At 43.0% G+C, this 23930-nt stretch overlaps 1 protein-coding gene across 1 annotated transcript; it reads right to left on the bottom strand.

The window, feature by feature from the left end:
- Positions 1-268: 268 nt before the first annotated feature.
- On the bottom strand, positions 269-11551 carry WNT16 (Wnt family member 16; the record flags this gene model as incomplete). Its single annotated transcript, XM_084281446.1, has 4 exons — positions 269-733; positions 9061-9347; positions 11149-11369; positions 11463-11551. The coding sequence occupies 4 exons, from the start codon at positions 11549-11551 to the stop codon at positions 269-271; spliced, it is 1062 nt and encodes a 353-aa protein (XP_084137572.1).
- Positions 11552-23930: the final 12379 nt, after the last annotated feature.

Below are 23930 nucleotides of genomic sequence, written 5' to 3'. Positions count from 1 at the left end.
AAACTTAGAAAGATTTTAACTCTAATGTGAAGTTCAGATGTGCCATCAGGAGTCCTTTCTTGCTGTTTTTGCTGTCCCTGTGTGCAGGCTGCTCTTCACTCAGTTGCTGAGTACACCAAACATTTGGACTGCCCCTGGTTTGGCAGCGCCCATTCCCCCTGAGGCTGATCCCCTGTAATCCCACATGGTAACAGCAATTGCTGCTTGAGCGGCAGTTCTGTGTACAACACAGTGCAGGGTGATCTGGCTCTGTTTTCCATGCTTAACCTTATTTGCAGGTATGTACGTCAGTCATGGTCTCACACCGCCGGCAGCGCACATAGCAGCACCAGATGAACTTGCAGTCACACCTTTCCACGTGCCTGACCACGTGGGTGTTGTACCCACGCCCACAGCACAGCAGGTTGCAGCCATCAGGCCCCTCCGATGTGCGGTTGCATTCCCTCCCCTGAGTCCCAGGGATTCCCAGCTTTTGATCTTCTACACAGTAATTGGGCGATTTGTTCACATACAGCAGGTCTTCCTTCTGGATCGGTATTTTTCGCTGGCTTTTCTCTTTCCGGCGTAACTTTTTTTTCAGTCTGTCTGATATCTGTATGCTGTTTTCATACTTATCCTTTAAAAAACGGCCAATCTTCTCAAAGGAGGACATGGTTTTCCAGCACGTCTTCACAGCGCAAGACCCAGAAACACCATGACAGCGGCAGTCCACTGACATCAGCTTTGCTACAGCCTGAAAGCAAATGGAGAACAACATTTGGATGTGGTCTTTCTCTCATTAGGAACATGGGTTAATATCAGTAATCCAGATATCTCTAAGTATTTAATACTACTGCTGCCATTGCAATTGCACTGATTGGGAAGACAGGCCATGGAAAGATACGTTTTATGAATGAGGTTTCCACCTCTGAACCTCCAGTATGAGAAGCCTAATCACAGGTGTCTGAGGCCAGCAGGGACCTCTGGAGGCCATCTGGTCAAAACCCCTGTTCAACCAGGGACACTGGAAGCAGCTTGCTTGATTGTGTCTATGTGGCTTCTGAAGATCTTCAAGGAGGGAGACTCCACAGCCTCTCTGAGCAACCTGTGTCAGTGCTCAAAAGATCGATCTCCAGAAGTGCTCTGCATGTGCACTATGCTGCTTGTCATAACTGAGCGATAGGTAATCAGAATAATTAAAGCTTTTATTTCTGGCCATATTTTCTTTCTGAAGTATCCTAAATACCCAAAACAATGTGTTCTTTTTTCACTCTGTTCACTGAATAATGGGAGTGGAAGCAGGGAAAAGACAGGTAACAGAGCTGTTCCTAGGATGGAAATGATGTACTGTGCTTATCCATGACATCTTCTAAGGGTGCCTTTGGGCTACCACCAAGACCTCTAAACAGTCCCAACACAGTCTGTAGCTGAGGTGACAGGAATGGCTTGAGGTTGCTCAGGAGTGCCTGTGTGACCAGCATGGATCAGCAGTCAAAGCCACTGAGGTGCCCAAGAATAGACTCATGCTGGGAGAGCAGGCAGATGCCCACGTCTCTGAGCTGCAGGGAAAGGCCATGGAAGGTGTCCTTATAGCTCTGCAGAGGTAGATTCAGATCACCTCTGCAGCTGAATCACCTCCGTGCTTCTTACAGTCTCCATCCCTGTTCCTTTAATTTAGGTACACTGGTACTGTCATGGGTTTCCAGTGTTTAAATGCCCTTAGGCTACACGACTATGCCCTGATGGATGCAAGCACTGGACTGTACAATGAATGTCCAGCTAACAGTGGGAATCTGCAGCCTGCATTCAGCTTTTGCAACACACAAGAATTTTGGCACAGTTTATATGAAAGCAAATCTCAAAGAACTGGAATCTGTAAACAACCAGTAGTTTCCTTTATCTGGCACTATAATCATAGAATAAGAATATCCTGAGTTGGAAGGGACCCACAAAGGTCATTGGGTCCAGATTCTGGCTCCACAAAGGACCACCCAAAAATCAGACTATATAACATAATGGTTCAGTCAGTCAGCAGACAATCAATATAATACTCCCTTCCGGAATAGCTAATAGTCATAATATAAAATTATACAATTAGATTTGTAACACATTCCACATTTCAGTTAGGGAAAAAAAAAATAATAATAATAATAATCACAAGCAAGATATAGCAAAGGAGAAGGTATCGTAATTTTGTTTTGTTTTGTTTTACCTTTCCATTAACTGTAGCCTTTGTGGCCATCCACAGACTCATAAGGGCTGTTGGTTAGTGGTGTGCAGAGTCCATGTTACTGTATGCTGTTTTATTAACTTTCTACCCCACATTTCATTTACAGAATAAAGGCCATTGGGAAATTTAGCAGAAGGAGTGAATTTTAGTTTTTCTTCAAACTTTTCATGCAGCAAAGCCAATGCATATTCAAATCATTCCTCTGTGAAAGAACTGGTATTTCCCACAGAGGGGAGAAAATAAAAAAACTTTTGATGCTATTTATTAAAATTCATCCTAAGCATTCACTTCCTCCACAGCCTCCACGGATTTTAACCATCATCAATCTGCCTTCCTCAAACTGTTTTAGGAAAGAGGAAAAAAAGAAATCTAAAACCCTCCTCTAGTTTTCCTAGAAAAATAAGTTTAATTAGTGCCTGTTCCTGAGTCCCAATCCTGCAGTAAGAACAGAGCCATGCAAGTCTACAGAGGCCTCCTGACCCTCTGCTGTTACCCATGACCAGAAATAAACTCAAGGCTCTGCTGGCTTATTTGTAGCTCAGGCAGCACATCCAAGTTTTGGAGCAAGTCAAGACATGGAACAGATCAAAGAAGCTATTTCTGCTCCACATGTTAAGCCAAGATTATTTATTTTTTATTTTTTTATCAAGGTAAATGTGGTCACTGAAGTTTGGGACGAGTCCAACATGGTTAAGTCCATGGATTTCAGTGGGAATTGAGGCCTCCCAGAGCGTTCTGCCCAAGAGATATTGACACAACCCCATGTAGGTATTTGCATGTAACTCTACAAACATTATTAAAAATACACATGACCAAAGTGTTTGCATGGAGTCACATCTTTGGTGAATGAATAGGACTTACTTATTGGTAGAGGTTACTATGAAAGCCAAACAAGTGAGGCATTCAAAGAACCATTAGTAAGAAACAGCAGGTGTATACCCTGACCTAAAACAGCCATGAGCTCTTGCAAAGAAATCTGGTGAAGTAATGCACCGATGCAGGAGATATTTCCAGGTGCTGTGGACTGTTTTTGAGACTGGAGACTTTTCCCTATCCTGTGAAAAGGAAGACCAGTGCAACAAGCAGATCCTCACCCCAAAGCACACACATACTCTTTCAGTGGCAAATCAACTAGAAGCAATTTTTGCAGATACTTATCTCCTCTCCTTCACAGGCTAGTTTCTGTTTAAGAGACAGACCTGACTTTGTGCTCATATCTTCAGAATCTATCAATAAGGAAATCACTGGGTAGTCAGAATATGCATCATTAAGGCATAACAGTGACTGAGGCAGATGGGAATTTGACATCCAAAGACAGAAAACCTTTGTTAGAATACATATAACCTAAAAAGTATCAAGGAAAAGAGAAACACAATATTGAAACACAAATATTACATATAATTTACAAACAGAAGGGATTTAATAGTATTTTCAATTTTATAATGATTATTTATTTCTATCATGGCAAGTTATTAAAGACTCAAAGTAACTTGAAACCATGTTGTGCTATGAGTCTTACAGAGATTCAGATACAACCCTTGCCTTCTCTGTGGTATGACAAGGTGTTAAATAGGGAAGAAACAACAGGGGAAAAACACACAGTTTGGTTTGTGGCGAAAAAAAAAGAAAAAAAATAGTACTTTCAGGTCTGATAGAATAAGGCACAGTAAAACCTGGATGAGGCAGAATGATCCAGAAATTGTCTGGGGAAGCACTCGACATGTCTGCTAGGTACTATGAGTGAGTTACTTCCATGTGGGCAAGTAGCCCAGCAGGTGACACTCAGAAGTCTTTTTCTGAGGATAAAATAATGAAAGCTAAAAGGAAGTAGTTTCTAAACAGGAGTGGAAAATGATGTTGGAATCTCAGGTTAATGTCAAAATATAAAAATACAGCATATAGTAGCAGTGTATGGAAGATTGGACCAGTGCAAGTACTACAAATGTGGTTGCATTGTAGAGTCACTGGGAGCATCCACAGTAGTTGGAAACATCTGCATTCCTGTTTTGTGTGTCTCTGGCTCCTTGCAAGAAGTTTTGATGCAATCCACTTTAAAACAATTGATGGTGTCATCACAGATGTGCATGACCCCAGGCTATTGCTTCCCAGCTGCAAGGATAAGCAAATTTTCTAGTTGGACACATGTGGGTCATCTCCGCTGACAGCACTGGGAGCTGACATCTTGCTTTGGCTGATCACAGAAGAGAGCCCTGGATCTCAGTCTGTCCCATGAACTGTAATGAACAAACTCCCAAGTTGAACATCTGGCAAAATTTAGGGACCAGCAATCTTTTCTTGCTGTGTTCTTGGAAACAAACCTAGGACAGTGCCTACAGAGCCAGTGCAGCCTTCTGCTAGGAAGTGGTTGCAACACACACTGGTGCCTCAGTGGTGCACAGAGACACTGGGAGCATGACTTCTAAACTGGCTCCCCAATAAGTGCTTGGTTCCACACCTTTAGATTCACATGGTGAATCTTTTCAGTTATTCATGAGATACTGTGACAGGAGTTTCCCTAAACAGCAAAACTTCATAGAGAAGTTTGGAGGAACATTGCTAATCACACACAGTGGATAGATGTGTCTGTCAGTGCGGGCTGGGACAGTTTTCCAGTTTTCTTAGGATGGTCATGAAAATAAAATGACTTTTGGTTGTGATAATGGTCAGTGTTGAACTGAGACAGGTCTACAAGTATCAGGTTCAGCCATGAGCCCACCAGCAGTGGTTCCTCTTGCCTTGGTTGCCGCTCATTGTCCCTGGCTGTGATGGTGCTGGCACAAGAGTGTATGGTTAAGTGGTGAACTGGACACAGTGGTCAGCATTGACCTGTGTTAAAAATTAATCTGAAAGAAAGATCATTTTTAACAGACTTCCTTTCACTGTTCTGATATAATTAACAGGGGGAGCAGCGTGGGGTGGGAAGGTGCGGCTACAACAGGCGTATGGGAAGAAAACACAGATTTGTCTTCAGCTCGGGACCGTGTTAGTGGAATAGTAGTCTGTATACCCCTTAATGCCAATCCCCACTGAATAACTCCAAATGAAGCTCTCTGTTTGCAGGCACTGTTCTCAGCTGTGAGACAGGAGCTGCCACTACTTGTTTTGCAGTTAAAGCCTACACTTGCCATCACATAGACTAATTGAAGCCACTGGTAGAAGAGAGCAGGAACTTCATGAAGATGAGCACATGTCCTAATGGAGGTACAACACTTAAGAACAGTTGCAGGCTGTTAGTGGGTCTGGTGCCAACCCACAAGTGCCTATAAAACTAAACCTTCTGGTGAGCCAATCTTTTGCATATGGGAATACAAGTGCTGAAGATCAAATACATTTCCACTAGTGTGTAGCTGAACAGAAACTCTTCCGTGAGTGGAAGGATACTACTAGAATAATACTCAACCCCTAGTGCCTGACTCACCTGTCCTTTTATATAAGATGGCTCACATATCCACATCTAAGTACCCTGAGTATTACGATGCCAAAAGATGATGACCATTCATCTCCTGGCAGAATAAGGAATGCAATCTGGATCTTCTGAGCTTCAGGTTAGTACCAGAAGCAGTGCACGACTCAGTCAAAGCATCGGTACTCATTTAGAATTGGTTTATCTTAGAGTTAACTGTGAGATGTAGAAGTATAAAATAGCATTTAGTATGAAAATAGGGAAAGAACAAGAGAATTCTCTTCATACCAGTTCCATGAGTTACTCCAAACAAATACGGAAGTATCGTCCCTGGAAGACTGCTCTTGCAAGACACAGAACCAGGAACATGATAGTATTTATTACAGAAGGTCATAAGGTACCAAAATATATTGCAAAACATCCTTCCTGTAAGCCCCAAAACATGAAGGTCAACATTTTCCAACATCACATAGTCAAGGATTTTGAAACTACAAAAATCAAGAGTTCTGCTAAACTTTACTTCTGTGATATCGCTGTCGGAAATCCCAAGTACCAGCAATAAACATTCTCTTTCACTCTGTAAGATGGTCAAAATATTTGCTTTATCCTACAGTTTGCTATTAAGTTACAAAATACTCATGCACAGAAGCTGACTAAATTCTCTGCATATTTTCATCCAAGATAATGAACAGTAAATACACCATTGCTAGAAAATGACTGGAGCTAAGATCCTTCAGACTTGCAGTGGGTGTTTTTAAAAATAAAAAATAAAAAAAAAAATATTAAGGAAAGTGTAATGGAAAAGGAATGAGAATATGCATCGTATGCACCAACTGAGCCCAAAACAGTGTACTCTGAGAGCTTTGTTGCAGAGCTCAGTATTGTGAAAAGCCTGAAATCCTACAGGGTCCTCTGGGCCTGAAGGACCCTGTCAGGCTACAGTGGATGAAACCAGGGAGCTGATCCGACTTTAAAGTAATCAATCCCAAAAGAGAAGTTTCTCTTAGGCTAGGGGGATGGAAGTGTCCTGTTTATTAAAGACGAACAGTTCCTTGGTAGAGTCCACAGAGCATGATCTCGGGCAGTGGGGCAGGCACACCTGCGGGAGGCAGCTGTAGCCCAGCCCGTGCAGGAATGAGTCCTGAGCACAAGATGGTGCAGGAGAACAGAAGCAAATGTTGTCACTGAAGGCAAGATGATAGCAAATTGCTGCTGCTAACCTAAAACTAGAGGCAGAAGAGACAACAGGGTTCAAAAAGACCTGTGTCACTGCCACCTAAACTCAGAAAAAACATCTCTTTTTCTCTGAAGATGCTTCACACTGCTTCCCCACATCTCCACTGTCACACTGATCTAAGAAAATGGCACAGTCTCATAGTTTAGTTTGACTTATTTCCAGGAATTCAGTGTTTTTCATCAGTCTCTGGATTGAGTGATACGAATGAAGTCTCAGTGCATATGAAATGCAGATTGGCAGGACTGGGCTGAAATGTCATTGTGACTTGTCTTCCACTTTCTAATGATAAAAATGACTATTAAAATAAAAATGCATCATATATTAAAAAAAAACATGAACTTGAAGAGAGATTATTTTATGGACATTATTCTCTCCTCTCTTAGCTACCTCTTCTCTACAAATGTGATTAAAAACTCTGCTCTTTCCATAAGGAAATAACCACATAATCTCTTGTTCCTATTATTAACGTCTCCTACTACACAATACCAACCACTGTTCCTTAGAGACGATTTAGCTGACAGGCATCTAATTAAACCCAAAGTAACTGTTCTCAGCATATACTCAGTTTTAAAGTTTATTTCATAGAGTCACAGAATGGCTTGGGTTGGAAGGGACCTTAAAGATCACCCAGTTCCAATCCCCCTGCCATGGGCAGGGACACATCCCACCAGACCAGGTTGCCCAAAGCCCCATCCAGCCTGGCCTTGAGCACCTCCAGGGATGGGGCATCCACAGCTTCTCTGGGTGCCAATGCCTCACCACCCTCTGAGTAAATAATTTCTTCCTAAAATCTAATCCAAACCTACCCTCTTTTAGTTTAAGGCCATTCCCCCTTGCCCTATCACTACACCCCCTGACAAAAAGTCCCTCCCCAGCTTTCCTGCAGGACCCCTTTAGGCACTGGAAGGCCGCTGTAAGATCTCCCTGAAGCCTTCTCTTCTGCAGGCTGAACAACCCCAGCTCCATCAGCCTGTCTTCATAGAAGGCCTTCAGGTCTGAGAAGGGCTGGTCTCTTAATGATCTTGTTTTCCCATTAATATAAATAAATTAAATAATATATATTACCTCATAAAATGTAAAAGCAGATTTACTTTAAAACAGGTTGCAATGGTATCTAAGGCTCTCCCTTGGATATGGTGGCTTACTGTGGCTATTCCCAGACTATGGCTGATAGGAGAGATGTTTTCAGTAAAAACCACCCATGCTTTTTTTTCTTAAATTACATTTACATAGGAGTCCAGCAAGTATGATCAAGATGTGTGCCCAAAAACAGAGAGTCACCATTTCTTGCTTTTAGTTATATCTCTGTCACCGAGCTGAACACTTTTAAAGAACTGCAGGGCCAGAGAGAGCCATGAAACAAGTACAATGTTAAAAACTCCAAGGTAAAGCAGAGAAACTAATTTTGGAGGAAGAACCAGAACCCCAGTCTCTGCCATTGCAGATGTAAGCCTCAGCCACCAGATTATGGACTCACATGTTGTCTCTCTCTGCCCCATTTATTCCTCTGCAGACCAGCACAGAAGGACCCAGCGTCACACACACATGCCCAATGTTTGATGGCAGGAGTGTTCCCTCTGTAGCTGAGGCTTTGAAGTCTCTTGGGCAGAAGAAAAGCTGTCTGAAGCCTGCCCCCTCTCACTTCTATGATGAGTACCCTAACCAGCAGGCTACTTTAACCTGGGAGTGTCATTTTCATCCCATCTTTTAAAAGAAAAGGTTAAATCTTGATTTCCTCTTTGAATGATTCTAGACTTCTACTCTCAGATGAGGACCCAAACTGTGAATCCCAACTGGGTGCTGATGCCTGGTGTCCAATGTGTCTGCTCATTCACCATTAGGGAGAATTAAAAATGCAGGTCGTGCTTATGACAGGATATTATAGAGAATGAGGAGAAAAAATATTCAATTATTATTATGAGAAGAAGACTCACTAAAGTTTGCTATGGAATATCAACCACCTATTTGCAATTACCCTGATCAGCACTCTGGATCTAATTCGGACTTTGTGGATTTTATTTTAACCTGTGGAGTTTAGTTACTCAGTCAAAACCACCTTTGATTCTGGATTTTTATGTGTCTGCTTTGGAGGTGTCGTTGTGGTTCTTGCCACTTGTGCCTGCGGTCAACGACTGGCTGTGTTCGGCCGATGCTATTTTATGACCAACACCAAGCAAGCGATGGCTCCCGCGCCCGCGTGGCGACACGTACCTGCCTCCCAGCCTCGTTGTTGTGCCGGTTCATTGCCGCCAGCCCGCTCCCACTCTTGCCCGTTATGTTCCTCATAGGCACATCCAGGAACCTCCTGCTGAATGACATCCCGTAGTGGATGTCATCTGAGCAGCCGCCCCAATGCCAGCCCTCGCTGGCTGAGCCGCCGCTCTGCAGGCTGGTGTCACAGGAGCACTCAGTCACGTTGCCCGCACTGCAGGACCGCGTCACGGCGTGCACCAGGCCTGCCGCCGTCACCGCATGTATGAACGCCGTCTCCTTCGTGCCTGCAAAGCAGCACAGGGACATGTTGCCTCACAGCCGCCTCAGATCACCTTCCTGGCCAAGCTGGAGAAATGGATTTTACTAGCCAGAGTATTATTAAAAGGGAAAGGTTATGAGTTTAAAGTAGTCACGGCTTGGTCTGCATTGTTAACTTGTTTAAAGCTGTAGATATTCACATCTGAAAAAAGACTTCAGGGACTATTCATGTGACCATGCTATTAATTTTGCTGTTTCTGGCTGCCAGTACTATGCAATTTCTGGTAACTGCTTTCTAAATCTGGTTGGGAACTTTATTTGACACAGAAACTTTTGAGCCAATTAAATTTTAATCAAATCAAATCAAAACAAAACAAACAAAAACCCACCCAAACCTAGAACCCTTCACTCTACACTCTGCTTTTGACTGCTCATATTAATTTGATGAAGAAATTAGTTCAGATCTTGAAGGAGGATCTTGAAGCCACCATGATCCTGGGGTACTTTGGTACAGGGCCAAAATGTATTTCATGTTAAATTCAGTAAATGTTGAGGTTGTAGTAATTCACAATGTTGCAAACAGCCCCCAGATTCTTAAACCAGGCAGAAATCAGGATGGCACAAGAATATTTTGGCCATGTGCTTTGCCTACGATAATCTGGACATGACAAAGCTTACAGTATAAAAACCTTCATCTGTTCCTGTTAAATCCCAAAGAATCATGGGTGTACCTGTCTGGCCCTCAAGCCTCTCTGCAACTTCTGGCATAGTGTGGCAAAGAGCACAACTCACTTTCTAAGCAAACCTAAAATCAATGCCTCTGCATTAACTGCAGCTAAAATTTCACCATTGTAAAAACAACCTGGTATTTCCAGTCTCCAAAGCTCCTGCTCACTGACAAGAAAGTTCTTGTTCTTTTTGCCTGTTCATGTCAGTCTGTGGTACTGGTACCATCATAAAATCTTCCCAGGATACTCCAGTGAGGCTTTGTGGCATAGCAGTGTCACTTAGCTGTGGGTCTTCAGGAACAATTCTTCCCAATGGCTGGGATTAACGCAGTGTGTATGGCTACATATAGGAGAGTAAAAATCTTTGAATCTTTTTTTTTTTTTTTTTTTTTTCCCTTTTTTGGAACATGCATCACTTTTTATAGCTTATTTTATGTTTATATGATTTTTTTTCCCCACTGCTGTAGTATAAAGTGGAGATGGCAAAAATAAATAAATAAATAAATAAAGGGGCACTGCAATATTTGATGAAGCTCACATCAATGGCTATGCTGAAATCAGCGAGCAGGGCACTCAAAAGTAACTTGAAGTCCACAGCCTCTGATCCTACCACTCGATATGAACAGAACATCCCCGTTTCTGCATGAATTTCAGTATTTTCCTTATCAGCTCATGCAATGAAAGCAGCTTCAGGCTCGTGGTGTCGAGCAGTGTCGTCTAGCAGAGTGTACATGGTGGGATTTAAGGTAACTCCTGGTACGTCTGGTGCCACCAGCTGATTTTTACCTGCAACCGAGGGACCTTTTCAAAATGCCGTGCGTGTGTGTGTGTGTCACTGCCATTTAGCAACCGTGACACACACAAGGGCACAACCCCAGCCGCCAGTCCAAGAAGAACGGCGTTTCAACACAGCTAGGTAGATTTACCCAAAGGCACCGTCAACCCCGGGGAGCCATGGGCAAAAACCCATCGCGACAGGTCGCGACACCTTGGGATGGACAACAGCAGATAGAGTCCCGCGTGGGTGTCTCCGGGATGGGTCGGGGTCGCCTTGCGGGATGCAAGGGGGACACATGGGGGGGAGACGGGGGCCACTCACCGCTGCTGAGCTGCTGCCCGAAGGCTGCGGGCGGGGGGCGGCAGTCCCAGCGCTCGTGTCGGAACTGGCTGCGGCACTCGCGGAGGCCGAGGCTCGCTCCCTCCCGGATGGCTGGCACCAGCTCCGGCTTCTCCCTGCACAGCTCCTGCTGCCGAGGGCTCAGCGGCGGGCTGGGGCACCCCATTTTCTCCGGACCGCCGGAGGCGGCGATGCCCAACCACCTGCGGGATCAACCCCACAAACACCCCGGTTAGCCACGAGGGCCCCGCGGACACGCGTGGCCGCGGGGCCCCCTCTCGAGCCCCGCTACTCACGTCCAGGTGCCGCCGGCGGCGCCGGAGCAGAGGGTGAGCAGCAGCGCCGCCCGGAGCAGGCACCGTCCGAGGGGGGCAACGCGCCCCATGGCCGGAGCATCGAGCCAGCCCTTCTCCGCCCCTCTCCGCCCCTCTCCTCTCCGCTCCGGGCTGCAGGGACCGAGGGGACGGCGGCGAGTGGCAGCCCCCTACTCGGCTCTGCCCCCCGCGGGGGGAGCCCCGGCCGTCGGAGGGCGCTCCCGCGGAGGACGGGCGGTGGGCTGGGGAAGCATGGGCAGAGCTTTATTCCCGGCAAGGTGAGAAAGTTGCCTTTGGTGGCTTCTTTCCCCCCGCCCGGCCCCGGCTCGGCCTCCCCCGGCCGCGCATTGGCCGCCTGGGGGGGCCGGGGCGGGTCGGGGCGGGCCGGGAGAGCTGGGGCTGCGCTGAGCCCCGCAAACGCCCCGCAAGTGCTCCGCACCGGGGTCAGGCCGTGGGGTGCTGCCCGGAGCCCCTCGGAGGCTGCCCGGAGCCCCCCGACGGCGATGCTTCTTACTCCGGGGTCCGAAGCTTCTGCCAGGGCTGCCGGCGGGGGTCCAGGCGCGGCAGAGGAAGCTTGGTATCTGCATAGATGTCACCCCCAGAAAGCAGAGGGGGCACAGATTCCTGATGCTCATAGACCGTAACTTTTCCCACAAGTTTTATTTATGTTGCCTGATGCTTCAGCAGCATTAGCTAGCTAGACCTAGATCCAGCATCGCTATTCATTAGAGCAGCATGAGTCCACTCCTCTTAGCTTCAGTGCGAGTCCTATCAACTCCTAATTCAATAATTGCTACTTGCTGGCGTAGACTGTCACGTTAAAAGCCACTGAGGCTCGCTGGCACTCTGGCCTTTCAAGCCCTCTTTGATCACGGTGTATTGCTGCTTCCCTCTGAGTGATACACCTGCACTGCAAACAAACCGAGTGAAATTGGCAGCTCCATACAGGCTTGGATTTCACACAAGTTGTAAATTAGTAGAATAGCTCTTGTTGACTGACAAGAGCTCTAAGTGAAAAGCAGAATCAATCATCTCGACTGGCAGATGTGTATGATTTTAGGAGTACAACATGTAGAGAAATAATCACACAAATGTGTTCCCCCTGTCTTTTTCCCCATGGATGTGCTGACATATTTTAAGAGTGTTGGCTGAGGTACATTCAGATCTATAAAACCTCATCTCCGTCCTACTTTGGGTTCAATTGCCTGCTCTTAAAGAGTCTCCAAAGCATCGCCAGCTCTGGGCATGTTCCATATGACCCCATGAGCTATTTAAACCTTCCGATGCAGCTTGTTTCTCTGTTCTGAGTTTCAGTCTGGAGAACATCTGCTTGTGGTTGCACAGAAACTCAGCCCAGAGTGAGGGAGAGGGATGGAGGACCATGCTGCAACACAGGGACCAGCTATGAAACAGGCCCGAACCAGCCAAAATTGTGTGGGTTGTGTCAGAGAATTATCTAATTATTCCAGGACACATGGTTCATTTTATCCTTGCTGCTTCCTGGCTCCACCTACTCAAGTTAATTCAAAGCCCTGATCTAACAGCAGTGTATTTCTTATTGCCTTCTTGATCTACTTTGTGCATTTATCATCGATTCTGATTTTTTTTTCTTGCCAGTTCTTTTAACTGGGCTCTCTTCTGTATTTCTCTTTTTTTAATTAGTCTAAAGCCTTTGATCCTAAATTCCTATATGTGAGTTTTTGTCTAGAAGCTGCAGAATCTTATATTCTAATAACAATTTAAATAAGATTTAAATTAGAAAAATATTGATTTCAAAAATTCCAATCCTATTTGGGTCATATTTTATATATGATATCATAAATAAATTCTCTGTTGGGATCCCATATGCTGGTATCTGGTTTTGTCTATATTTCTTGCCGCAATACCCAAGAAGTAGTTAAGAAAACCTTTTGATCATACACTGGTGTAAAGTGACACAGTTGCAGTCTGGATGCTAAAGAATACAAATTGTGAGTCACCTCTTGACATCATCCAGTTCAACCTCTCTCTCGGATGCTGGCAGCAAACCATGTTTTTCCACAAACATCTGATTTAAAGAAGTTTGGATTACTCTGTGTGTTTGCCCTAATCCCCCACCTGCCTCTCTTGCCATGATTCCCTTTCAAGCAATCCACCATTGCACACAGCCCCTGCATCTCCTCTCTGGCTGTTGCAGCCTGGCCTCCCAGGACCCCCAGCCTCTTCCCTCCTACTGCCCCCATCTCCCTCTCTGCCATTTGCATCACCTCTCTCCTTTGTTCCCTCCAACAAAACCCTCTTCTCTGGCCAGGAGCAGCACACATGGCAGTGCTGGTGCTTCAGAGCCCTCTGTTCTGGAAGACCATTCCTGCCGTCACAGGCAGCGATGTGTTTGGTACAGACACAATGAGCCAGAGTCCAACACAAGGTCAATTGCCAAGCCTGGGTGATCAAAATTTGCTACAAATCAGGGAAGATAAATTTGGTTTGCTGCTTATCTTGCATTTATTGTCCAAGGTGGGGCTCTTTGCCTATTCATAAAAAAACACCTATATTTTCCCATTTTAAAGAGAAGACAATAAACTATTGTTAAAAGGGAAAAAAAAAAAAAAAAGAGAGAGAAGGAAATATGTCTCATCTGACTGGACATTTACTAATCTACTTCTTAATTATGATGAATGTGTTCTTGACAGAGTCAATTACAGATAAGCTTTTTTTTTTTTTTTTTTTCTTTTCTTGATTCATTGCTAGATAAAGAAGAATAGTCTGTTGTGCAGACTTTGTGTGAATAAGCAGATCACTCTAAGGCAATGTGCTTGGAAGATGGACCAAATATCTCTTTAAAGGCTAGTGGCCAGTGTTGTCATCATAATCAAGGCCTGCTGGCCTGTTTACTGGACACAAATACCTCCAAAGGTAAACATTTTTGGTTCAAATTATTTTCCTTCTCCTGGAAATACTGACACCCAGCACAGGCTTCAAAATTTGAGTACAATATAGCATACAGCATTATCCCACCTATACGTACGGATCCTATCGACCAGTGGGGGTCTTATCCTCTTATCTTAATGAAATGAGAACAAAGAAGCCCATCTTCCAAACAGAAAAATCCCCCATAATCACTAAATCAGATCATTCCTTCAGCAGTAAAATTTATTGTGTCTGGTGGTACAAATTATGCCTCTAATTCATCAAGCATGCTTTCAGTCCATCTCAGTACTTGGCTGCACGATGACATCCATCAGCGCTGGGAGCCAGGAAGGTGCTGAGCCTGTGCACAGAAGAAGCTGGCACCATTTCAGCATGGGGTGCTGTCATCATGGTGTGTGTATGTTGGCTGCAGCAAGCTCCTCTGAGAGAAGCTCCCAGGCTGCTTCCAGGTATCTTGTACCAGCAGAGCATTGAAGCTGGTGTAAAGGTCATGGGTGCTAGACAACTGAAGGTTGGAAGGGACCCACAGGGACCACTGAGTTACTAGTTGTGACCTGCCATGCATTTGCTTACCAGTGCGGGCAATACCCCAATGGTGCCTCAGGTCCCATCTCCCAGCTCTGCACACTGCCAGGATCAGGGGCATTGATATAACATCATTTACAGAACCTGGAGACCAGGCCCACCCCAGCCTGCCTGTGACTTCTGCTCTGCCTCCAGCCCTTCCTCCTCGGGTGGCAGGAGAAAGCAGAAATATGCAGGAAGACACAAGATGTCAGGGTTCTTGCGCTCCTGGTGCAGTGTGCCCTTACACCATAGCATCTCTCTGTGAGGTGATGTCTCAGCAGACAAGTCTTAGGCCTTCCATAAGGCCCAGCTGGCAGTAGAAGGGCAAGTTAAAGAGGAAAAGGGGTGTCCCTTCTCCCATACAACCCCCCCAGATCCCACCTGCTTCTTGCCCAGAGGGTTGATATTAATGCTGTTCTCACTGTTTTATTTATTTATTTATTCATTTATTTATTAGTATGTGTAGCCTGAAAGTGTTCAAGTCCATGGCTAATGCAGACCTGGTGTGCAGAGCTCATAAATGACTGGGACAGCAATTAAAATGCATCCACTGCGTGGTGCCAGATAGAGACCTCATAAATACATGTAATGATTTCAAAGCCACCCCTTAATATCACCTCTGTAATAGCTGCACAACACAGTGTGCAAAACCATGTTTTCTATTTGATTGGACATGAAAAAAACAAACAAACAAACAAACAAACAAACAAAAAAACACGAGAAGCAGGGCTGGGAAGGCCAGGAAAGTGCAGACCTCTCACAGTCCTTTCCATTCCCTATTAGAGATCCAGAAAAAAGTTAAAGCCTCCAATAAAGTTTCCTGGAGCCAGTAACTTGGATGACAGTTGCTACAGCAGTTGCAGAGCAGATCTCCTGGCAATCTGTTTCTACCAGTGATGTGCTGCCAGAGAGCAGGGGTTGGGGAAGAGGAGGCTCAGTCTGGCTTTGACGTCTGCTGCTCCCCGTGGTTAAAGTCTGCAGACTGCACTTACCAATACCCACACCAGCTCTTCAGATCTGCTCACATGTTGGGGGATCCTGGAAGCAGATCCAGGTTTCTTCTGCAGTGCTGCTGACAAATTCTGTTCTCCGACATGGACAGTGTAAATGTTGGTATTATCTAGAGTTACTCCAGAGAGAATTTTTTTTGGCATAAAAATATCAATTAAAATGTGCCACAAGAATGCTGATAAGGCTTCAAAGCATAACTAAGAGGGGTGTGAAGGATGTGGAAAAGAAATACAGGTTTTAATAAAGACTTCACACACATCCCACTTACTACTGAAAATTAAAATTAGTCATAGAGTTGGACTTGATGATCCTTAAGGGTCCCTTCCAACTCAGGATATTCTATGATTCTATGATTCTATGATTCTATGATAAAATTGCAGTTGGTAACAGTGCACCTTTATGCCATCCATAAGTTTATCTGGCTGTTTCGAGGAGGATGAGACGTGTCCTAGAAGGTGTGAGTATTAAGAAAAACGAAACTGCTGCTAGAAACTTTGCTTAATGCTTTCATCGTACTTAGAACAGTGATATTTAAAATTTTTCATTATTTATTTATGTATTTTACACAAAAAACTTTTGGTGCTTTGGGGTGCTTTTGGTAGTGTTGCAGATCTTCTAGGAGGCAACGATGTATTTTGGTGAAAAAATTAGCCCAAGTGAAAAAGAATGCAAGTGAAGAAGTATCTCAAGGACCTGAGTGACATCAGTGGGGAAAAGAAGTCCTCTGTATGTAGTTTCTAAATCAGCGTCAGCCTCCCCTGAGGGTGTAATACAACTGTTTTGTTGCTGTCTGTGAAAGTGTGCTTTATACATACATGTAGGTTGCTGAGATAAGCAGGTTAATATACCACGTACATGTATGTGTGCTCGTGTGTATGTGTGATGCTGTATTTTAGGTACAGAGTGGATAAAGGAGCTGCTCCCCATGGAGCAATGCTGGAGCAATGCTGTCCAGAACCCAGTCCATATTCCTGTTCCAATTGCTAATTTGTGTTCACATTTTCTACACAACGCTAATTTTATAACAATAACTTTGTTGTGTTTCATAACAGTGACAGGAGTGGCATGCACAGAACTATTGCCATCCTGTGATGAGAGAACTGATATTCAGAGAGAGATTTAACTTGCAGGTGTCAGATGGTACACCATCATCAAAAACACAATTAGGACCTCTATTTTTCTTTGCTAATTCCATGTCTGTTGAGTTACTTACCTTTTGAATAAGGATAATGTTTGAATCAGAAGAATCTACTCTGCATCCCTTATGGTACAAACCAGACACTCAATTAATTATACTTTCATTCACCTAGGTAGTGATATGCACCTGATCTGTGAAGTGTTTGGTCCAGTCATCAGCCTCCTTGAGCCTTAGGTGTGAATTTAACAATGAGCTCAATTTCTAAAGGAGGAAACGCAGGAAGCAGCAGGAGAGAATGATGTGCTGACAACTACAGGAATGGTTGTGATCACTTGCTACCTGTAACATGGTGGTGATAGGAAGGAAAGAATGAATACCCTAATTTTTCAAGTTCACAGTCTTTCAAGTTAATGATAACAGTTAACACATCCAAAGCATGGGATTCGGATCATTCCTTACTCACTCTTTCTCCCATTTTCAGTGATCTTACCTGTTTCAGTGTATTAACTTAATCTCTTCTGTCTCAGCATTTCTCCTTTTGTTCATCAATAATCCTTGGCCTGTTCCTGCTTTCCACCTTTTGATCAGCAAAAATACAATTATAAAAAATCGTATGGCTATGGTCTGAGTAACCCAAGGCTCACATAAAGTTGTGCCTCTCCACTGACGGTGAGCATACCAAGTGTTAAAAATGAAAGTGCTAGAAGCTCCCTAGTGAGAAGATGATATGTACTTTAATAAAGGTTCATTTTAATGTCAAATGGTTACAGGTCATTTCAAAGTAGCAGGTTTTGTGTCACTTCCAAAATTTTTATTTGGGTTAGCTGTAGAAAGTCTGAATGATCTTGTTATCTGTATAAACATCATCTCTTTCCTTGAATTGTATTAAATATTCAGTGTTAGTTATGTCTTGGAAAATCTAATTTGTGAAAAAAAAAGAGCATTTGTGTGTGTGTGTGAGAGAGAAACAAACTTATTTTTCCAAGGTTTTGAACTTCCTATTTTATCATTTGCATCTTGAGAAATATGTGAACACCCATGAGGTTCAGGATCTTGGGTATCTCTTCTGTGTCATCTCCTTGTTACATTTTCTCTTCTTTGTGGATGTGTCTGGGAACCCTTGTGACGCTGCAAGCCTTTCTTTTGTCCATTCCTCTTTACATTTGTCACGTCTTCTTCTAGCCATCACATAGCACACTCTCTTCAGACATACAGCTATTTTATAAAACATCACAACAGCACACTAAGGCACTGGATTTGCATCTCAGAATAATATAAAGTCCTTGTGCATTCCAAGTCTCAATCTCTAAGACACATCACTGATACCAAATTTAATCTGCTAACATGTTACCTGTTTCCTGAACTGCCTTCTTATTTCATCTCATCAGTGATCCACTCCACCTCTCTTTCTAACATGATTTTTTTTTGGCTGGACTGGGCACTGGAGTATTTGAACCCCCTTAAACCTTTCAGCAGCATTGTTATATAGGGTCTTTCAGCTTTGGAAACCCTACTCTTGCTATATCACTACAGCTGTGGCATTTATACACTTGCATAAGGCATGGTGGCTGCGGTTTGAAGTATGTGTAGCCACAGGCAAAATGCCAAAGTCTACAGGGTTTAGGCTGTCCCCAACTTATTGAACTCTGCTAAACTGGCGAGTTATCAAGTAGCTGAGGTTTGACATCTCAGCAACCTTGTAATAGCACAGGCCTAAACCGTGTAAAAGGGCTGTTGGGAAAAAAAGGGAATAGCTTAGGTTGTTTAGGGATTGTTTTTGTGTCTGTGTGTTTTTCATGGTCTTCACACAGGTAGTTTATAATTGTTAATAATTTATAATATATATATAATAATAATATATATAATAAATATATAATATAATAATATATAATAATTAATAATAAAAAGTTTATAAGTGTTAATAATTATTTATTTGAAAATTTACTTTGAATCTCATCTTTTGAGATTCAACAGCTACAAAAATCTTTAGTAACCACCAGTGACAATGGGGTCAGTGCAGTGTCTGAGAACACATGCTTTGCCCTAGTCATGCAAGCGGAGGGGACGATCCCTAAGCATAGCACAGGCAGTGGTAGACATCCCTGGGGATTCATCCAGGAGTGTAGGGCAAGGCACCCTCTTTCCAGCCCCATTCAGGAGTGGGAACAGGAGTGATTCTCCTTACTGGGACACTGCGAGGTGTGACCTCATGTTGTCCTGTGGGCCCAGGTGCCCCCAGGCCTCCACAAACACCAGGAGCTCTGAATAGAGAACCTCAGCCCCTGCAATGTGAAGTGGCAGGTCCTGACCCCTGGCAGGGGAGCTGGGCATTTTGCCCAGCTGTCTTTCCTTGCTTGTCCTGCAGGCTGAGTCGTGGCCTGGAGGGCTGGGAACTGCTGCTGGCTGCTGTGGCTGTGGTATGCGAAGGATTCCCCAGATGAAGCGTAAAGGAACTCGCAAACACAGCTGTAAAACTAAGTGCTGCAGCGTCATAAATATCTGTTTATAATCATGCACACAGTATTGAGTTTCCCTCTTGAATGAACGATTTATTTACAACCTTGACACCAAGTTAATGACTTCTGCCTAGAAATTAGGCATATTTTTATAGTTCCAATATGCTCAAGGCAAGTGCTTTCAACCCCCATTACTGCTCAAAAAATTCAATTATCTTGTAATTCAGAACTTTCCTGCCCTTTAGCTAGTAAAGGACAACAGGCATGACCATCAAGTCCTTTAATTACTACTTTGTGTAAATATTAATCTACTTTATTTCCTAAGTATCCTTACCAGTTGCGTTAGAATTTACTGTTTCTCATCAATCTGCCCCAGCTGTGCTTGGTACTTTTGCGTGTGATAGTCTAACAGGTGCTTCATTATAGTTCCTGATTTTTTTGTATCTGCAGCTGTATCTACAGAAGTGATTAGGAACTGCTTTTGGATAATTAAATTTGAAAGTAAACTGTGTATAATTACTCAGAATTGCTTCCCAATGTCAGACTTCCCATTATCTGTGGTTTAATGGAGCATAAACTTTCTTCAGCTGAACCACAAAACCTGCTGCAGCCTGCATGGTGTCATCTGCAAGGGCAGCAAAAGGCTCTGTTCATTCATGTACAAACATCACGATGAGATGCAACAGGCCTGGCCCACCAAATAAAAAAAATAAAAGAAGGGAAAATAAGACTGTTTTCTGAAAATGACCTTGAAATCACTGTCTTCACCTCATCTTGTGTTTTCTAATGCTTTCTGAACTTCTTTTACATACGTTCGTGTAAAGAAGAGGAAGGAAATATGCATTTCTCTATCTAACCATCAGGCTGTCCAGGATATCACAGTATGCCAGCCAATAATATAGCTGATTCAATTGGAAAAATTTGCAGAGCGATTCAGTATATGTTTTGAAGTACAATTTAATGGATATGTAATTGAAAGCTTTCATGTACATATAGGAAGATTGAAAATGTGATTCAGATGCGAAAATATATGAAAGAGAACTCAGTATACTTTTTTATATATATTTTATTATATACATATATTATAATATATATATTAATGTATTTTTTCTTATAGCTGTCACTAATTTTATGTCATTATCATGGTTTTGGAGTACTGAAGCATTATTTTTATTTTTATATTTGAGTCTTTAGATGGGATATCTAAATACACAGAGTTAAGTGAATCACATGTGTTCAAAATGGAGAGGAACATATTCTCAGGTCTGGTTATAAAAAGCCCAGAGCTTGCAAAATTTTCTAATGGTCTCTATTTGATATCTGTGACTACTTTCAAGGAAATAAATGACAACACTATCTGTACAGTACAAATAAAGCAGAAATATAAGTGTTTGCTGAATAAAACTATATCAGATTATATTTGCATCATATAAAGTTAACAGAAAGGTGTCTATTAGATCAGACCCCTGGAGCAGTTTTGAAGGACAAAGTTTCATTGTGTTATTTCTGGCTTTAGAGGTGCTGTATATTAACTTTAAATTTACCTGCCTTACAAAAGTAAGCAAACGGTTTAAAAAAAGAAAATAATAAAAAAAAATCAGATGTAAAACTACTCCCTAGCTGCAGAATTTGTGAGTTTCAGAAAGTGGCCAGGAGCTATGGAAATAACTTTTTTTTTTTTTTATAGAAGTAAGCTTTAAGACACGTAAAGCTGTATGCCGAGGTGATGTGTTACAAGGGAGACTGCTTTACAGTAAGGCTCCTGAGACCACTTACGCATGTGTGAGTGTGAGAGTTGGTGCAATTTATGCACCAAAATCCAGAATCTGCTCCATTACATGCATACAACTCTGCCTATTTAAATCAGGGGTCTCCACCTCACCAACACCCTCCCCACACCCCCTTAATACACAGTCACCATATTATGACCAGCTAAAAAGGAGGACTTGACTCTAAATTCACCATGAAATTCCACCTATACAGGCACAAGGAATGTTAAAAAGGTAGGTGGGACACATTTTAGCCTTTTTAATTTCCTCTTTTTTTTTTTTTTTTTTTTTTTTTTTTTTTTTTTGACACCAGCAAGCCCCATTCTGCTTTTAAAAAACATATGCACAACAGAGATTTGATGAAATTCATGCATGGGTGAGTCAAGGATGAAATGGCTCTTAACAGAGCATGGAAAACTGAAATGTACGCCTGCATCACTTTAGTGCTCATCTTCTCTCAACTTTTCCTGCTAACAGATTTTGGTTATATGGTGGATCCCAGCTGTAAACATCCTCTTGTCTTAGTTCAGGAGGGGCATGCTGAGATGTGGAGGAGCCTATTGCTCTAAGTAGCCTGCACAGCTCCCTCTGGCTTTCTGCAGACACAGACCATGCAATTTACGCACCCACTTCACAGGCAAGAGTCTGTGATCTCTATGCATGTAGCTGAGGTTCAGAGGTACCTTGGCTGTCTCATAAAGTCTTCACTGCTTGTCCACCAAAATAAAACTGATGGAGATCACAACGTCACCAGCTGAGATCTGAACATCAGTTGGCCTGTGAAGGTGGTGTGTGGAGGCTGGAAAAATTATTTTGTTCTACTGTGCACCAACAGGAATGAGGGGTAAATGGAAAGCATAGGACCAAGAGAAGATGGAAATGGAAAATAAAGTCTGAAAGATCTTAAAAACAGATATTAAATGAAAGGCAGAAGGAGATTTGAGCAGAAAAAATAAAAGACTTTGAATGTTTTTGTAATAGAAACGGAATTGTTTGTTTGCAGGAATGGTCAGGATGAGCCAGGAAAGCCCATGAATTGCTTGCATGCATTCATCTTCATGAAGAGTAATGTGAGCATCTAAGTAAAGCATGAGTAAATCTGAAGAACTTTGTGCTTCAGAGTTTTGTCATTTTCTGGCCATCTGGAAGCCCTTCTGGGGAGGATCTTTGTCAAATAAAAATATGAGCTGTTGAAGAAAGGAGTCTAAACATGAGGAAAAAGACCCAGGTATCAGGTCCACATATTGGATTCATGTGTAAGTCATTGATACCAAACAACATTATCTGCATTCTGGACTAGATGGCCATAAAATGCTTATGGATCCAGGAAACAGGTCCATTAATAGTTGAATGTGTGGCCATGATGGGGAACTTGCTTAGATGCTTCCATAATTGTGGTCTCTAAATCTAAGACGTCAAAAATAATCTGGAAGGGTACTTAGCACTTCCACTGAGTGTCTTTGTGTCCTTCAAAAGTAATAAGACATCATGCATGAGCAAGGGAGGAGCTTAGATTTCTGTCTAATCAGCACAGCTTGCACTGTCATTAATATTGTTGTGCAGTGAGTGTTATAAATGGCTCAGGATTCAAATTAGAATTAAATGAAAAATAGGATTTATTAAAGGATATAAAGGAATAGAGGTAAGCAAACAGCGCTGGGTGCACCGGGAGTCTCCGCTCCACCAGGACGCACACCAATTACATCAAGCAACTGATTTTTATGCTCCTAGACTAATACATATTCATTACTACTTCTAAAAAAAATAGATTATTAAAATTAGCTTCCGGGGTGCAGTCCCTCCTACTGGAGCATGCGCAGTCTCCTCTGGGGTCTCTTCTGGGGGTCTCTAGGGGTCTTCCATGCTGAAGGCTCGCAGTCTTCCTCTTCCCCTTTGTACTTACTGGGCACCATCCCAAGTTTACGGAACACCTTCTTCAAAACACCTTCTTCAAATCTTGTCTCCCAGCCGCCTTTCAGCTTCTTTCTCAGCCCCCCCCCTAACCAGATACCAAAGATCCACATAGTATCCCATAACAGTCATTAGTTGTTATCAGTTGTTCTGAAACTCCCAGACACACGGGTAATTAAAACATTCTTCCCCAGCCATTCACAGACACATCTATAGCAGTGTTAGAAATAGAAGTCTGGAACAAAAGAAAACAGGTTCATAAATTTAAGAAGTGATAAATTGGCTAGAATGAGGAATGAGGGGGAGACTGGGACACACTGCAGCTGTGGTTCAAGCATTGAATTGCCAGTGCAGGGCCCAGAGGCAGACAGGGTTCAAACATTTCAAACAGAATTGTTCTTTATGGACACGAATTGTTAAAACATTCCTCACAATCCCTTATCTTCTTTTCAATATCCCCAATTCGTGTCTCTTCTGTTATCAATAATTGGATTTCATCAGTTTGTTCTTGGAGGGTCCAATTCTTAAGCATCATAATTGACATATTCCCTTCTTTTTTTAATGAAGTTATTACTAATGTACTATTTATCACCCGGCGTATTAATAGTGTAAGACAAGGTATCATACAAGGTACAAATAATAACGTCATTATACCACATAATAATAAAAATAACACCCTTTTAACCCA

Source organism: Netta rufina (assembly GCF_964035555.1).
Source record: "Netta rufina genome assembly, chromosome: 1".
Lineage (NCBI taxonomy): Eukaryota > Metazoa > Chordata > Aves > Anseriformes > Anatidae > Netta > Netta rufina.
Note: the sequence above shows the minus strand (reverse complement) of the source record. Positions and strands in the feature narration are given on the sequence as shown.